Source organism: Mirounga angustirostris, unplaced genomic scaffold, assembly GCF_029215605.1.
Source record: "Mirounga angustirostris isolate CCGP_5_RB_7025 unplaced genomic scaffold, mMirAng1.0.hap1 SCAF_1, whole genome shotgun sequence".
Classification (NCBI taxonomy): Eukaryota; Metazoa; Chordata; class Mammalia; order Carnivora; family Phocidae; genus Mirounga; species Mirounga angustirostris.
The window spans coordinates 186479020-186497951 of NW_026991709.1; the positions used below are offsets into that span (position 1 = coordinate 186479020).

Below are 18932 nucleotides of genomic sequence, written 5' to 3' on the forward strand. Positions count from 1 at the left end.
CATAAATAAAATCCTAAAAAAAAAAAAAAAAAAGACATTCTCACACAGTGGTATATGTTCTTAAAAAACTGCTTTAAACCAAAACAGGAAGCAATCTTTACCATTGAAAATGTAGCTAAAAAAGAGATCGCTCCATCAGCAGAAGCAAAGACCATCCTTCAAAAAATATGGCACGACTTAGGAGACTGGAGGGGCATACGGGCACCCCAGTGTTCTGTTTCCTTTGCTTTTATTACATTAAGCAGTGCCACTTTAAGCCATCAAATCAAATTATCAGATCAAGTGGTTTTGATTCCACTGTGGTTTGAACAGGTTTCGTTAAATTAATAAACCATATGTTTCATGTTGTTGGAAGGAAAGTTATTTTTCCTCCGTTCACTGTTCCAAAAGTCTTCACAATAGACAGTATTCAGCACTTAATCACCAAATGCTCTTCCATGTGCCCGGGCTGTGTTGCAGAATAACTGAAATGACAGCCCATTAAATCCTAAAGTCTGTCCAAGTTATTTACCGACAAAGGGCAGAGTGGCGAATTGGATGTCCCTTGAACAATCCACCGAGCCTAAATATTGCTTCCATTTACTGGAACTAAAGCTTTATATTTTTTTATGGATGACATCCATTATAAGTCTTTCTTCAGCAACAATACAGTATTAAGATGATTTCTCCCCCCTTTCCTTTGGTGTTGTACATGGCCATGGGTCTAGTGCTGGCACTGAAAGGCTTGATTCTGTTTTCTCTATTCCAGTATGTCCAATCATCCTGACAGAAGGGCAAGATGGGGGCACATCAACTCAGGCATTCCTCACTGCGCTGCTCAATGAGCACCAGTCAATGATCACAGCCGAGGGAACGAGGGAGGTACGCGGCTGTAATCAGTCCACGGAGGCTCTGTTTACATGTCTGTTGTGAAAGATGACCAGGTGTTAAAGCGAACTGGTAAGTGGTTGGTTACTGAGTTAATAAATACCTAACTGGTCCTAAGGTCTTGCAGTGGAATGGAGAAGTAGAACCACCCAATGCTTCATGGTCATGGTCACTGCCATCTTCAAGACAGAAAATATTTACCTTAAACTGAGCCTATGATTGAGTTTCTCCATCTTCCTTTGAGGCATCCCCTAGAGGACCAGTTGGTCAATCTGGCCTGCTGCCTACTTCTGTAAATAAGGTGTTTTGGGAAGATGTTTTCTACACCTATTCATTTGTATATTGTCCATGACTGCCCTCATGCCAGAGTGGCAGAGCTGAGTGAGTAGTTTCCACAAGAGACTAAGTGCTCACTAGTTGGTCCTTAATCAAGAAAGCTTACTGACTCTTGTCTTAAGTAATTATTTTTCTTTCTTCTATAACAATAGCATAAGAAATGCACAGTTCCACGGTCAACACTGTGCTCTCTTAGGCACTGAAAATTTCCAACAGTGATCAGATACAGAATGCCAACCAGACAGGCTTCATTTTGTTGAATTACCTGAAGATTATAGGACACCATCCTTCTCTTTCAAATCTTTTTTGCAGAAGACTGGAGAAGAGAAAGGGACTCTTCCTTTCTATTGGGACTCTTTACTGCATAAATGTCTAAGGTCAATAATCTATGCCCTCTAGGCTGCCTGCCTGATTGTGAGCATTTGTGGCTGGCTTTTGGCCCATCATGCCATGGAATTACCTGAGTTTTCTTAGAGGAAAAAAAAGGAGGAGCATTTGGTCATGTAGACCATGATTCCATGAAATGTGCATTTAAAAACAAACAGGGACATCATCGGTCATTAGGGAAATGCAAATCAATACTACTTCACCTCCACGGGGATGGCTAAAATAAAAAAAGACATATAGCAAGTGTTGGTGAGGATGTGGAGAAATCCTATACATTGCTGATGGGAATGCAAACTGGGGCAAGGGCTCTGGCAAACAGGTGGGCAGTTCCTCAAAACTGGAAAACTGGAATTATCATGTGACTCAGCAATTCTACCCCTAGGTATACATCTGAGAGAACTGAAAACCTATGTCCACACAAAAAGTCGAACATGAATGTTCATAGCAGTATTACTGACAACAGCCACCAAGTGGAAAAAATTCAAACATCTATCCATTGATAAGCAGATAAGCTGTGGTATATTCGTACAATGATACATTATTTGGCCATCGAATGAAAAATCCTGAGCTCTATTACAGTATGGATGAACTTTGAAAATATTATGCCAAAATATTACGCTGAAAGAAGCCAGAGACAAAAAGGCATATATTGTATGATTCCATTTATATGGAATATCTAGAACAGGCCAATCCACAGACACAGAAAGTTGCCTCGGGCCGGGAAAGCGAGAGGAATGGGAGAAAGAAAGGGAGGAAGAAGGAGTGAGTGATTGCTAACGGGTATGGACCTTCTTTTGGGGAGTGATAAAACTGTTCTGGAAGTAGGTAGTAGTGATGAACAACTTTGTGAATATACTCAATTCCACTGAAGTGCACGCTTTAAAAAAAAAAAACTTTATCGCATGTGAATGAAATCTCGATAAAGCCGTTATTAAAAAAAAACAGAGGGATGCTAGTGTACCATAAAAAGGAATGAGCTACTGATGGATGCTACAATCTTAAAATCCTAATGTCACATGACAGATAAAAGCAGATCAGAGGTTGCCTGTTGCTGAGGACAGGAGAAAGAATTGAAGGAACTTTCTGGGGTGATGAAAATGTTCTAAAACTGGATCATATATAACTATAAGCAGAACTATAACTCTAAATTTATTAAAAATGACTGAATTGTACATTTATAATAGCTGTATTTTATGATATGTATGTTATGCTATAAAAAAAGCAGGAAACCCTGACCGACTGCTGGCAAGAGCATAACATGGTTCATAGAATCACTCTGGGGAACTGTTGAGCAGTATCCAACCAAATCGGAACATATATGTGTACTGCAGGCTGCCGTCACTGTACCCCCAGGTTCATACCCAATAGAGATGTGTCCAGATGCTCATCAAAAAGCACCGTCAAGAATTTTCATCATCACAAAAATGTGGAAACCATCCATACAATTCATATATACTGAAGTGGATAAATAAATTCAGGTAGAGTCTCACAATGAAATTCAGCAGTAAGAACAAACCACAACTACAGGGAACAGCGTAGATGACCCTCAAAACCAGTGTAGAGTGAAAAAAGCAAGACACAAAAAAGGACAGAGTGGATAATTCTATTTCTATGAAATTCAACAACAGGCAAAGCTAATTCATGCTCACAGTTACCCACGGGAATGGACAGTTACTAGAAAGAAGGAGATGGAGGTGCCCCTGGGAAGCCGGTGATGCTCGTCTCTTGACCTGGGGGTTTGCTATTCAAGTCTATTTGGGGGGTGAAAATGCATCAGGTGGTGCATGTACACTTTTCTGTATGTTACACTCCAGGATTATGCTTAAAACACAAATAGGACTGTACTTACTTACCTTCTCTGCTTCTAAAAAGATCACAAACCATTTCAATATTCACACATTTTAGGAGTCAGCAATACACACACACACACCATGATAACTGCAACAAAATCTTGTAGTATGAAGAACTGATTCCCTATATTTAAGGTAGGGTCCAAGGCTCTGCTCAAATCCAGAGAAAGCCCATTCAGTAGAAGATCTTGCCCCCTTTGACAATTTAATGCGACAGAGACCATTATCTTCTCTGACTGTTTTGGGTAATAAGAGCCATGCATTCCCTCTGCACAGCTGATATATTGTATACTCAACCCATTTCTTAGGAAAGAACTTTGTAACTGTCATAACCTCAGCAATTCTGAGCTACCAGATCTTGCATTCACTTGCGATATAAATTCGTCATCCCCCACACGTCCTCCGCATTCACCTCTCACAAAATACTCAATCCCTAAGAGATTCTTCTTTTCCCAAGCAAGTTCTCTTGGGAGAAAGCTTTCGAGCTTGGTCGTTTTATTTTTAGCTTGGTTAAAAAACAAAATTAGCCCAAGTGAGGTGTGCTATGCTGGCCAACCTAAGACATTTCCTGGTTTGCATGCTTCTTAACCCACCCATTGTTCCCAGCTGACAAATGACGCCCTTGACAAAGTGTCAGCTCCAAATTACTTGACCCTCAAGCGTTTCTTGATGGCATATGGCCAGACTAGCTTCTCTCACCATCCTCACACAAAACCACAAGAAGGAAACGATCACATTCTTAAGCTCCTCTTCCTCTTCTGTTTGCTTCTTTTCAGATATATGAGCCTGGAAAATGGGCTCATTCTTATCATCAAAATGCACATCAATGCAGTTATTTGTGGAATATAATCGCATCTCCCACTTGTTCCTACAAAGGTCATATGCCAGTAAATTGGTCCTTTTTATTGGGGGTGGGGGCACTCTTGAAACAAAATGTCCCCGTGTAACTTACCCCACTAAAAATACCACAGTCTGTGTCCAGTGTTGATTAATGACACAAGCCCTTCCCATATGACCCAAACTCACAATTTCGGAGAGGAGATCACTGGAAAGAACCATCTCCTCACACCCAAAGAAAATTCCTTCTTATTCCTTCCTCCCTTCCAAAGAAAATTCCTTCTAATTCCTTCCTCTCTTCCAAAGAAAATTCCTTCTAATTCCTTCCTCCCTTCCAAAGAAAAGTCCTTCTTATTCCGTCCTCCCTTACAAGTACTGAAATTTTTTTTTAAGATTTTATTTATTTATTTGAGAGAGAGAGAGAAAGAGAATGAGAAAGAGAGCATAAGCAGGGGGAGCAGCAGAAGGAGAGGGAGAAGCAGGCTCCCCACTGAGCAGGGAGCCCGATGCGGGGCTCGATCCCAGGACCCTGGGATCATGCCCTGAGCCGAAGGCAGGCGCTTAACGACTGAGCCACCCAGGCGCACCCTCCCCACCAAGTACTGGAATTTTGATCAGCCTTAGTCTCTAAGTGTTTCCCGAACTTGAAGCTACAATGAGGACAAATCATGGAGCTTGAAGTTGAGCTCTGAGGGTAGGATCTGACTTTCTAGTTTCCTGGGAGAGAAATTTTGTTCAATTCACATGAGAATGTAGAAATGGAAAAAGATTAAGATGCCTGAAAAGAATAAACTCATGTTTATCGGAGATGGGAATCAAACTGTTAAATAATGGTTTTAAAAAGGCCACATGGCATCTGGTAGGGATGGAGAGCCGGAGGGGGAGGTCCTGCCTGGTGTGGAAGAGGTCAGTAAGGAGGTAAGGGCAGGCTGCAGGGTGGAGTGCTGGGGGGCAAGTCAAAGGTGCTGGTGCCTGAGGTCAGAGACAGTGTCCTGATCCCAATGGCAGGGGGTGGAGGGGCAGGTGCAAGGTAAGAGAGCTGCAACCCAAGAGCTGCCTTTAGACATTCACTAGTTAGTGTTGATGTTACAAGGTAAAAATACCAACAGGATGACTGACGTACTACTAGTCAAAAGGGCAATTCTGAACATATCTATTTAACTGAAGTTATTCCCACAACTGCTTCTATTTATCATCCAGACAAGCCTCTTTTAACAGAGAAACATATGTTCTTAACACCAAGTTCCAACTCTTGGCTGGTTTGGAACTCCTTTTAATTTAAAGTAATTTATGATAAGGAATCTTCCTCCGGGCAGGGGCACTTAATCCAAATATACCTTTAGAGGCTTCTGTCCCCAGTGGGTTTTCTAAGAAGTCCGTCATGTCGTGGTTCCAGGCGTCGCGGACCGCAGACTTGGACACCACCCTGTCATTCAGACCTTGCTGTGGCCGGAAGTTATTTCTCAGATATTCCACCGACTTGACGTGGTCTTGCTGCTCTGTAGTGAAGATGGAGTAAAAAGCCTCGAGCTAAACAGAGAACCAGAGAGGGGAGGGGGGAAAAAACCAAGAATGAGAAAAGCGATGTGGTACAACACGGGGCCGGGGGAGGGGGGTGCGCGAACCGGGAGAACACTCGACCGGAGGAGACTTGTACAGAACTCTTTTAGTTTGTGTCTCAGAAAAGAGTTCCAGTCCTTCTGCTCTGCCCCCTGGCAAGACTGTTAGTATTCTGGGAAGGAGCACAAGGCTATGGCGAAACTGGCAGGTTCTGGCGCCAGACGACCTGGATGGAAATTCTAGCTCCACAGCTCACCCGCTCTGGGGCCCTGAGGAAGCTGCTTCCCTGCTCTGAGCCTCAACTGTTCCTCAATAAAACAGTGATAATTACAGCAGTGCCCACCCCGATAGGGTTTGTGCCAGTACTCAATGAGATAACCCATGTGCAGTGCTTAAAACAGTCCCGGGCACAGAAGAGCTCAGTAAATACTAGTGATTCACTTTTTACTAAAGCATCTTCTTGCGTATGTACTAGGGATTCAGTTCAGCAAAGTTGCTAAGGCAGAAAGCTGCTAAATGCATGGCTCGTGAGGTAAACTACCCAATTTCAACACTTACCAGATGGGTAATCATAGTCAAACCATTAAAGCATCAGTAACTCAATATATACAAACATTATATATATATATGTAATATAAAACAGATATAATACTAGCAGCTATCTTATAAGATCATTGAAAAGATTAAAATGAATGTAAATTATTTAGCAGCCATTAAGTCCATGGTAAGGATTAGCTGTGATCATTATTATTCATACTATTAAAAAATACTTTCCACAAGGCTACGGACCAAACTTTTATGGAAAAGCAAAGAAAAAAAAATCAGGACTTCAGGGTCATATTTCCATTATTAAAAAGGATTCTCCGTAGCCCTCAATCTTCTGCTCATTAAAAAAACATACACACACACAGTAATGTTTTGATGTAAGAGAAATGAAGCTGAGGCTGGGTGCCAGAGATCTGTTTTCAGTGGACCACAAAGCTATCTTGGTCACCAAAGAAATAAAATTAATCTAAAATGCCCAGCCATGGGAAATACTAATTCCTTGAAGTGGGGGATGAAAATGGAATGAAAAAGAGAGAAACTGAATGAACTCTTTCTGGCCCATTTGGCTCACTGAATACCCAATCAAAATGCTTTCTGCAGCAGAGAATTATAAGACGAATGATGTCAGATGCTTCCCAAGTAGCCAATGAGTGGCCGCCCTAGGCTTTCGGGGACCAGAGGGTGGCCAATACCAATGTTAAATATACAGGAACATTACGATGGTCTTTCTTTCTTTCCCTTTCTTTCTTTCTTTCTTTCTTTCTTTCTTTCTTTCTTTCTTTCTTTCTTTCTCTTTCTTTCTTTCTCTCTCTCTCTCTCTCTTTCTATTAGGCTCCATGCTCAACATGAAGCTTGAACTCACGACCCTCAGATCTAGAGTCAGATGCTCTACCAACTGAGCCAGCCAGGCGCCCCCCCAACCTGGGTTTCCGGATGGTCATCTTGAAGCCTGGAACTAACCCCAGTGTTTCTCAAACAGCTTCAGACAATGTCACAAAAATTGACCTGCTTGATCTGAAACTCCTTCTCTTTGCAGGAGAAAGCAATGAATGTGCATAGTGATCATAGCCAAGAAAAATCACTTAAGTACCTGTATTCACCTATCATGCCACCTCCCCTCCAATTCTGTAAATGGAAAGTGATAACAAACCATGAAACCTTTTCTGCTTTTTCATCAAGGTAATAGAGCCAGAATGATCTCTCAACCAGCCTAAAAGCAAAAGTCATCTGGTCCTGTGGTGTTATTCCAATTCTCCACCAGTCTCGTAACTTCTAACAACTCCAAGGTGGCTATTCAAAATTTCCTTTCTTCCCAGTCTTCCTTGCGATGTTCCTTCTTTATTTATTTATAGTTAACAGAGAAAGGCAGTAACAGCAGAAAAATTAAGAAAACTGGACTGTTTACTCTGCCAAATGTGACCCACTCAGATGAAGATAATTGGAGGTATTGAAAAAATCCAATCTCCTCAACCTGGCAATGTGTACTCACTTGATAGGACAACCCAACTCGGAACTGAACACATCCATACATGACAGAAGGTTTCAGAGTTTCCTTACAGAAAATAACTTCTTAAAATTACATGGAAGGAATTAGCAAAGACTCTCTGGAGACCGTCTAGGGAAAGACCAACCAAAGTGATTACAGGGACAGAGGCTAAATCCCATGTGGAAAGGTGAAGGGAAGTGGGAAGTGTTTAGCCTGAAGAAAAGGCAAGTTAGGAGTAATGTGATTAAAAGCCCTTGTATGTGGAAGATGCTGACCAGTCTCCATGTCCAGAGAAGGCCAAAAGGAGGAAATTGGTTTAAATTAAAGCCTTAGAGATGTGAGTTGAATAGAAAGAATTCCTCAACTTTCAGGGTGATTTTTTTTTTTTTTTAAGCGGCCAGACTGCTATACATAGCAAGTTAGACCGGAAATTTTCTGAAAGAGAAGCCATCTGTCCTGAAATAGTTTAATCTCTGAGATGCCAGAAAAGGATGGCCTTGGAGACTGTCTCGGCAATCCGACTCTAAGGTTTGTTTATTCTTTAGAAGACTTGCTTCTTTCACAGCTAGCATTTAGTTCTCCTAAAAAGTTTATTTCTGATGCCTCAGGAAAGAATTAGTCATATAACTGTAAAAAGAGGCAGGTTCTGAATTTAACACAAAAATGCTTTTGCTTAAATTGCTCTTACAGCTTAATGACATGCTATGTCTTAAAAGCTCGGCTGCTTCCTTGTCATTAACTCAACTTGCCCAGAGATTTCCAAGGAAGGATGTGACGGTTTTCAGAGTGAACTGATGACCTGGACGATATTATATTGTCAACTGGATCATAGCTTCGCTTGACAGTCATACAAAAGAGGAAAAGGAGGTCAAGCTTAGCAGACTCATCAAATGTCCTTTGGTATGTTGGCAGCATTCACGAAAACCCTGTCATTCCTCTAAGTTGAATGAAAATTGCCAGTGGTCTCTCTCGTTGGTGCCTGGCATGTTTGGCCATTGGGTGGAAACCACCACGATGCCTGGATTGGCAAAGGGAGTCTACATTTTCACTCTGGCAGGTGAACAGTGATACTCTGGGTGAGAAATGCACTGATAAGTCATTACATGGCTACTTCCCATTGTCCTTGACCGTCACCCTTGCCTTGTAACCACACTCGATAAAGGTGAACCCGACCACGACACAGACTTCTACTTTTTGATTCCAAGGGACTCCATTTACAAAGACTACAACGAGAAGGTGCCCCCTAGAGTTATGCCGGATGGCAGCACTGCCTAACTCTGCAGCCACAGGACAAATTGTCAACTCTTCTAGATCTGCTTAACAGCCACACAGTGATTTTCTTTTTCTTTTCTTTTCTTTATTTATTTGACAGAGAGAGACACAGCGAGAGAGGGAACACAAGCAGGGGGAGTGGGAGAGGGAGAAGCAGGCTTCCCACTGAGCAGGGAGCCCGATGTGGGACTCATCCCAGGACCCTGGGACCATGACCTGAGCCGAAGGCAGACGCTTAACGACTGAGCCACCCACCCAGGAGCCCCTGATTTTCTTAAAATGTACATGAGATGCCATCACGCCTCTGTTCAAAAACTTTCAAGGGCTTCCAATTCTAATGGTGGGGCCCTAAGGATCCGGCCTGTGCCTAATTCTCCAAACTCAGAACTCTTACTCTTGATAGCTGGGTTCAAAACCTTGTTTTCAATCCCCACTTGCTAAATGTGTGACCTTGGTCAAAGTATCTGATGTTTCTGTGCTTCGGTTTTCTTACTTGTACAATAGAGATAACATTAATACCTATCCCATGTGGTTCTTGCTACTATTAAATGAGTTATTATATATAATGTGTTTGGAATAATTCTGGGCACACAGTAGATACTCATTAAGTATTATTAACATTACTATTATTTTTCTTATTTTATGAGGAGTGTGGTAACTATGATTGTATTATAAACCTCCAACAACTGTAAGATGCTCTATCTGCTTCTCCCTCCTGTCCTCCTTGGAATGTATATTTATCAAACGCATTCTGTGACAGGTACTTTGTTATGGAATTCACAAACGTTACTTTGGTTTCTAACTTGTTTTAGTTTAAAATAATAACATTAAAGTAACATTGTTAACACTATTAGTATATCATTAACACTAGCAGCTAATATTTACTGAGTGTTTATTACGTATAAGGTATTGTGATCAGAGTGTTATGTGCTTTCCTTTTACTCCCTTACTTCCTCATAGAAGTCTCATAAAGTTGATGGTATTATGATATCATTATCATTATTTGTGACTGATGAGGAAACTGGGCATAGAGACTTTACAGCACCTGCCTAAGATCACAAAGCAAACAAGAGTTGAAGTGACTGGGGTGCCTGGTTGAGTGTCCTACTCTTGGTTTTGGCTCAGGTCATGATCTTGGGGTTGTGGAATCGAGCCCCCCAACAGGCTCCAAGCTCAGCTCAGAGTCTTTTTGGAATTCTCTCTCTCCCTTTCTCTCTCTGCCCCTCCCCCCCTGCTCATGTGCACTCACCCCCCAACCCATCCCGCCCTCCCCTCTCTGCCCCCCACCGTTGAAGTGAGGATTAGAAACCTAGGTCTGTATGACTCTGTCATGCTCGCAGCCACTGCATGTCACATGCCTAACAGGCCTGCAGCATTATTCACGGAAAGAGTAACATTGCAGTGGAGTTACTGAATGTGATAATAGAAGTCCCCAAAGAGTTCCTTCTAGCTGGCCCTGAAAGATCACTTATGCAGGGCATCCACGACTGACAACATAAATCTATTTGCACTTTTCTGCACTCTGGACAGAAACAGCTTATGGCTCAACACAGAAGGAACTGGGAACCAGGAACAAGATGGCGGGCACAAGGAGGAAGAGCTATGCACCACATAAAACCCACACTTATTCACCTATTCTTTTCCAGAGGTAAGTAATAAACACACTTGGATTTATCTGGACTTTAACATAACTAATGAAGTCTTTATCATTTAGCAAAAATAAATGAAAGTTTTTATTTCTATAATGTGAAATTGACTTTTTAACTTTTGAAGTGAACAAGTAAAACATTTCTTTCTTTTATCCCTGCTTGGGGAGTTGTAATTGCATTTTAACTGGTGTTATTTCAAGAATAATTTTAACCTTGAATTGCAAATGTCTTGGCTGGAACTGTATATAAATCCATTTCAACTTAGTTTTTATTGTAAAAATATTACAGAGAATAATTAGTTTTTAATCTGTCGGTTCAAATCAAAGGAAAGTTGAAATCTATTCATGCTGTTCGTGTGCAGTAAGAGCTCTCGTCCATGAGATGTGGGGAAGGGACCATCATGGCTGAAGGGGAAAAATGAGAGAAAATCAAAAGTGATATAATTATGAACCATTAAAAGGCTGATGTGCACAATATGTTATAGGACGGGCATATAATGGCCTTACAACAAAACCAGAGTCCATTATAAACATCATAATAAACGCTGGGGTAAGCATTAAGAACTGAAATGTCACACCTAAGGTCACGGAGACACTTTGACTTCACCACACATTTGAGGGGTGACAGGGCAGGCCCTGTTGTGTTGCCTCCTTATTAAACAAAAGTGATGGAATATTAAATTCCCAACAGCCCAGATCATCCAAAGTTTACTTATTGAACCACGGATGTAAAAATAAAATCCAAGAAGAGCTAGCTAACCGCAAGGACATGTCCCTCCTGCAGCAATAGACTGTTTTGCATGAAGACAATTATAGAAAGGCCTTCTACAAAAAGAAACGAATTTAACCATAATTACCACCAAAGAAAGCTATCTGTTGGTATTAATAATGACACCTTCACCCCACCATTTAAAAAATCCCTCTCTATTCACACGCACTGGGCATTAGGTGGTGTTGGAATCGGAACGTTCTGAATTATGTGATTCATTAGGTGTTGTGGCCTTGAGATAAATGTGAGGGCTACAACAGCCAGGAGCCAAATGTAGCTATTCCACTAGAAATGTGGTGAGCTCCCTGTGTTGAAATGATAATAATTTTGATATATTGGGTTGAATCAAATATAATATTAAAGTGACTTTCACCTGTTTTCTCTTTACATTTTTTAATGTGGCTACTAGAAAATCACGTATGTGGCTTGTTTTATTTCTACTGGACAGTGCTGCCTTTGAGCCTTGGTGATCATTTAATAACAGCAACAAAAAACCCCACCTAATATGTCCTGCGCACGCCCCGTGGTGCCAGGCACTAATCCAGGCATGCCACACACGTTCCATCATTTAATCTTTATAATGACTCCATGAAGTGGGTGTATTCTTATCATCCCCATTTTACAGAAGAAAGCTGAGGCACAGAGTATGCAGTGGAGTAGCTCAATTATTTGGCTGAAAAAATGGAGCCAAGAATGAAACCCGGGCAGTCTGGCTCCGAATAGGACACGGTCTTAATTCAAAAGAGTTTCTCTGCTCTTTATGATAGAGATAACATTGGTTTAAAAAAAAAAAAAAAAGTATTGCAAATAAACCTTTCCTAACCACTCCAGCTTATTGTTAGAAAAAAAAATTAAATATCCAAAAGCAAACAAACTAGACATCTTCATATTTATTTATTGCTGTTTTGATAGCACCTCCAAGAAGCACTTAAACAAAATTCATGCTAGGAAAAATTATAGGCAGTCTCATATTTTAAACTACAGGAAGCAAACAGTCCTGGAAAGGGAAGGTTGGGATAGTTTCCAATGGCCAACGCACCATCATTTCAGAGTCACTGTTCTAGAATAAAACACATCCCCATATACTGGACTCAAATGATCATGTTCTCTGATTGATCATGAACACAACAAAGGCACCATCTCAATGTGCTAATCTTGCTCCTTTGACCTTGTAAACTAGCACTGAGAGTGCCACCATTTTGTTTGGATGATAAAGTCACGACACGACGTGTGCCTACTATTTACAGTAGATGTTCAGCGGAACCAACCCCCTAAGCCATGCTGACTGCTGGCCAGCCAAGCCAACATGAGATTCCATCAGCAGCACCGTATCTGGATCTAGCTTATCACACGGACCAGAGTCAGAGCTCACTGGCTACAGGGCTGGCTTGAATGTCCAAGGAGACTCACAAAAGAGGCAAAATAAGTAGTTGTTCATATCTGGAAGGCTTCAAAGAAATACCCATCATACAAGTCATCATACAAGTGCTACCCACTGCATTTTATGGCGGACACATTCTCATTTTCACTGCTTACAGGCACCCACACGGTGTAAGGGGGAAGAGACAGAGGAAACAGTCTTTGGAGAAAGAGAAGGATGAGGAACTAGGAATGTCTTCTTTCTGACAGCAGCAGATGAGGGATTCTGTCTACTTGCTTTTCCGCATTGGCTGTCTGCCTCTCTGAAATGAACATTCTGTGCTAACTTCCGGAAGAATGTTGGCAGGGTCAGGGTGGGCAGGTCTGAAGTGATAAGACTTGGATGGCTAATGGTTTCCCTTCTGAGTGCTGCCACCACTGTGACCTCCATGAGGCGCGCCAGCAAGGATCCCGTTTGGCCACATGAAAATGACCTGTTTCTCCTCCCTTGGGCGGGGGGGGGGGGGGGGGGGGGGGAGGCGGGTAGGTGAGGTGGTGTCTGATAAAAGTATTGTCTAAGGATGGTTTATGGTAAAGAAACTGGGAAGCCAATATGATTAATTGATTTCTTCACTATTTCCTTGAAACAAAACTACCTAGAGACAAGTCATATATTGCAAGTCACAGAGAAAAAATCTTCCACTACTTCTTCTGAGTCTTTGAATAGCAGGGAGTGAAGGGTAAACTGATGTTAACTAGGCTTTTCTAAGACACCCAGTTACCACATGTCAAAATGCTTCTAATTGACAAACACTTGACAAGACATCCAAGCCTACAACTCTGCCTTTTGTTTGGAACCACAAAAATATTTGAAATTCTAATAAAACCCAGTACTACACAATCATTACTCTTTGCCTCTCCCCTTCACAGAGTGTCCTACAAAAAAAGTGGCCAGACTTGTTATTTCTTAGCCTCATTATCTCAAGCTTTTATATCTTTGAAGACAAAAGCATCTATCTTAATGGACAAAAAGCATCTCTTATCAAAGTCCCCTGCCCCAACCCTGGGGATATAAATATTTGGACTGCAATTTTACTTTATTCTAATAAAACAATGCTGGCTTCACCATTAGGAAGAAAACTCGTTTCCTATTTCATTATCTTCTTAAAGCTAGCAGATCCTGTTCAGCAACCAAACTGCTAGTACTTCTTTTGTCATCAGAGAAGAATTAAAGGAAAAAAAAAATTTTCTCAAAGTAAAACGTCTGCCAACAGCAGTGAAGCCAAGTCTGTCTGGCCTGACTTTGTTAGTGGGACAATATGTCTCTCCTGCACATAGCTCCTTCTAAACAACCTGCCCTATTTACTCCCAGAACGGCAACACTGGATGTTTTAGGAAGCTCCCTGGTCCCTCTGCTGATCTGAGGATGGACACGTGACCCACGGCCAGCCAAGCTGTTGGCTGACCAGCATCTATTCAAATCTATCTTCTTGAATAACTGAAATAGGACCCTCACTATTGTCAGTTGGTAGCTGGCCCCTGGGTTGAAAGGTCAATTGGCACTGGAGCAACCATATTCAGCCAGGTAACCAAAACAAAACAAGGAGTAAGAAGGGATGAAAATTCTGTAGAAGTACAGAATCACAGAATCACAGAGCAGTGGCAGAAACTCCAAGATTTAAGAGCCTGTGTGGCCCCTGAGAGACAGAGAGTGCTTCGTTTCCTAGTTACAGTCCTGGTTATGACGGCTCCATCTCAGGATGCCTCGACCACTATTTCCTTAAAATGCTCCCTTACCTGAGCTACCTTATGTGGGTTTCTGTTTCTTAACTCCAAAACAGACCTGACCGGGACACCATCCAACCCTCTTTCCCCCACTCCCTATTCTGTACTCTCTGCCTTTACCAGGAAAATCTTTGGACTATTCCCCGTCGCAGCCGGATCCATAATCTTGTTCCCCGTGTCTTCAGTTACATCACCGATACTATCACATAATTCTAGAACTTCTCCTGGCCCACTACAACGTCCCTTATTCCTACCTGTCCCACACTCTGGGAAGGCATTTCCATGAGCAGCTCTGGTAAGAACCTTCCATTTTTAGACAGTCCTGCTTAATGGCTCAAATCCCATTTCTTAGAATCCTACCCATTATTGCTGGCTCTATTTTCTGAAACTATGGAGAAGAAACATACTCTTCTTCTACTTCAGTGCATGCTACATTACGATGACTCATATATCCCCTCTAGGAATTTTTGCCTTCCATCTATTATCCCTCATGAGGTGATTTCAAGGCTCCCCACCCCTTCCCACTCTCACCCTCCCGGTGGCTCCTCTTCCTTTGACACAGCCCCCAACCCCATCTCCATTTCACCAATTTCTAAACCCACCCTCCTAGGAAATCAGCTCCAGCCACAGTCAGAGAGAAGCAGTTCAGTGTAATGGTCAGCAACGTGGGTTTTGGAATCAGACAAACCTGGGCTCGGTTTCTGGCCTCAACAGTCATTAGCCATGAATTCTTGGGCATGCTACCCAATCTCTCCAGGCATGACATCCTTATGTGCACCATCCTGGTGCAGTAGCCATCTCTCCACGCTGTTTGGCCACGAAACTGGCCATATATAAAGTGCTTAGCACACAGAAAGAGCTCAATTCATGGTACTTACTCTTTCATTTCATCATGTATACAAATCTCCCCCTTTTCTGAGCTTCGGGTAGGTTTAGGGGTTCAGAGCATGATCTTTGGGATCAGACACTATGGCTTAGTAACCAGCTGTGTGGCCTTGGGCAAGTTAGTTCACTTCTGTATCTCTTCTCTATAAAAGGGGGGTACAAAGAAGACTGTTGTTCCTGAGGATTAAATGGGTGAACACGTATATAGAGCTCAGCAGGGTTTCTGGCACAAACTGTCATCATCATAGAGAACAGCTATTCTCTCCTCAAGATTGAATACTTACCTAATACCTGATCTCATACCAGCAATTCTCCTCAGCCAGTTAATTTGCAGCTGAGAAACCATGTTTTATATTTTTGAAGTCTTGGGTTCAAAAACACATGTGTTGGAAAGAAAAAAGGAATCAATGGGGAGCAGAGGATCAAAACATAAAAGATAAAAAAACATCTTTACTGGTGTGTTGTAGCCATGTGAAATGGTTAAGTCAATGCAAAACAAGTGAACACAGAGGTCCCATGTGGGGCTGAATATCTACCTGATGGTAAGAGATGGGGACAGGCTTCCAGAAGACGATCCACTCCACAATTTCGCTACACGGCGGGGTGGTCAGAGAACCCGTGTACCGGTAATAGCTCCCCAGGGACGCGGGCAGGAGATCCCGGAGGACAAAAGGATCCAGAAAGGTCTCCTTCTCTGTGTGGAGGAAGAAGGAAAAGAAAGGCACGATGATGATAAGTCATCTTATGCTGTAGACACACAGTCAAAACCCCCGGCATGCTGGTGCCAGGCACAAGCCTTCTGTTTGTTTACATCCTGAGAAGCACTAGCATTCGGTGGTGGGAGGACCACAGCAAACAAAGCAGTGTTTCCCAGGGTGCGTTCGGAGGCACCACGGTGCACTGTATTTCATGAAAAATGAAAAACGGGTTCCATGAAGAGCGCCTCTGGGCAACCTGCCGTCCCCTCCTTCTCCCCGCCCAGAGGACAGACAAAACACTATCATAGTCAAGTCTGAGAAGTCCTGCAGAAAAAAAAAATGGACCTGATTTTATGTAACCTATCCTTTCCCAATCTTGCTTCACCACCGAACTCTTCCCCATCCGCTACTTAGGAACCAACAATCAGTGGCATAAACGCTGGGACATGCACGAGAGTTGCAGCATGAAAAGAAAACTGTCAGCCAACAGTAAAGTTCAATTCTGACATCGGTTACATCTGACCGTAGTCTCACTCAGCACCTCTCCAATCAAAGTGAAACCTAACCAACCTACAGCCCTGAGCTTATAAAATGGGGGCCGGGGAAATAGGCTTCTTTTTACAAAATCAGAGGAGTCTTTCCTCAAGTAGAAGGAATGATATTTCAACCGAGACCTAAAAATGATACCTGACAATAACTCTATGAGAAAAACAAGGTGTGGAAGGGGTTAGTGTCTGCCCAAGGTCACACAGCTCCTAAGTTTCAAAGCTGGGATAGGAACCCAGGCCCTCTGACACCAGAGCCTGCACAGCTCTGACTCAGCTAATGAAGAAGCTGAAGTTAACTTCAGTGAATATTGAAGGGTGGGGGCAAAAGAGGAGAAGAGCATTTGGGGCTGCAGGAACAGCATGTGCAAATGTCCCGAGGCAGGAAGAAACAGTGCAACAGAGTTTAGGACACTGTATTATAGTTCTCCCAATCAGGCTCAGTAGATCATCCAGGTTCTTTCCCAAATCAGAGAAGGCTCTACTCTCTCTCTGGGTCTCCAAAGGTCTAGCCCTGAATTTAAGTCTGGGATTCCTTTCTTATCCCTTTTCGGGATGTAATAAGGCTATTATAGTCCTGCTAATGGTTTGCCTTAGCTCCCTAATGGCCTCTACCATGGGCCCAAGGACATCCTTGGGGGGACCTCAGGGCTCCAGGTTACTTCCTGGACACATCTGTGCCACAGGAGTAGTCCTTCTGGGTTCACACCCCTTCCTTCCTCTTCTTTCATGCCAGTACAGGTCTTTGGGCAAATGTGCATCCATGGACTTGAGAGATCTCTGTAACTGGGGGATATGCAAAAGCCCCAACAGAAATCAACTCTTTTAAAATAATTAAAACGGCAATTTTCTTTTGGTAAAGATTAATTGAATAAAACTTAACATTTATTTAGCTTTATTATTATATGCCAGACACTATTCTAAGGGTTTACATGTTGCAAACATTTAAGCAGTACTTACTGTATGTGCCAGGCCTTGTTCTTAGAGCTTTATAAAGATTAATTTATTTAATTCTTAAAATAGCCCCATGAAGTCATCCTATTATCATCACCAATTTACAGAGTTCGAATGCACAACCAGGTAGTTGAGTGTAGAATCCAGGCTTTCATTATTCTTAAGCCATTACTATATGCTTTCAATTTACAATACTTTGGAGTGTGTACTTTTTAATACTCCAATTTCACAGATGTGGAAATTAAGGCACAGAGAATTTAAATGACTAAGCCGAAGATTACTAGGGATTGGGGAAAGAGAAGCAGTTATTCATGAGGCTCAGAAACCTTGCCCGATTCTCATACAGGTTTTCAATTCTGTATTTTTAAGGAAAAATTAAATATTAATTCATAAATGCCAAAGTCTTCAAATTATAGGGTTCTATAACCAAAAGACAAAAGCAGGTTCTGTTTGAATAAAAGGCCGGAAATCACCGAATTGCCCCTCCGCCCACTGGCAAGTGTGGGTTTTAATTTAAACCTGGTTACCAGCAACCTAATGATGGGGTAAATCTCTGCAAGCGTGTTTGGCTGTGACTGGGTTGGCTGGGAGCAGGAGAAATTCTGGCCTTTGCTTGCTGCTTCTGTACTTCCTGAGCTACGTAAACAGCCAACACAAGGCCCCAAGCAATAGAGGGAGCATAGGGCCTGGCATCACAAACCACAAAATCACCATCTTCATTTTTCCCACACATTGTAGGTGAACTTGGCATCACACCGCAGCACGCGAATCTGCCTTAGGATCAAGGGCTTCAGGCTGAATGACCAGAAAAGCTGCAGAGTTTTCCCATAGGAGCCTGATCCAATATTAGGGCTGCAGTTAAGCGTGCTGTAGGCAGATGGGTAGTGACAAGACAGCGCCCAAAAGCCTGCAGTGACGAAGCCCCCACCCAGAGCATCCACTGCAGGAAGAGGCCGTGGCTTTAAGGAACATACAAAGATAAAGCAGAAACACCTGCCCCATCCATCTGAGATGACTGGATCTCACCAGGGCACTTGCTTTCAGCAGGATCGGGAGTCTCCTATAAGTTCTTGTACGGGCTTATGAATTTGGCAGGGACTGATGGAAACTGCAGGCATGACCATTGCTACAAAGGCAGAAGGGACTTT

General features: G+C 42.5%; 1 protein-coding gene across 5 annotated transcripts in view; it reads right to left on the reverse strand.

The window, feature by feature from the left end:
* The window catches only part of PTPRG (protein tyrosine phosphatase receptor type G), a 708308-nt gene that overhangs the window by 124738 nt on the left and 564638 nt on the right, over positions 1–18932 (reverse strand). For all 5 annotated transcript variants that reach the window (XR_010412329.1, XM_064594267.1, XM_064594259.1 and 2 more), the window contains exons 7-8: positions 16124–16281; positions 5615–5807 (exon numbers count right to left, since the gene is read on the reverse strand). Coding sequence is in view for 4 of the 5 variants with exons in the window: in XM_064594267.1 (XP_064450337.1) it covers positions 5615–5807; positions 16124–16281 (351 nt within the window). In the remaining variant the exon portion in view is untranslated. The remainder of the gene's footprint in view (positions 1–5614; positions 5808–16123; positions 16282–18932) is intronic.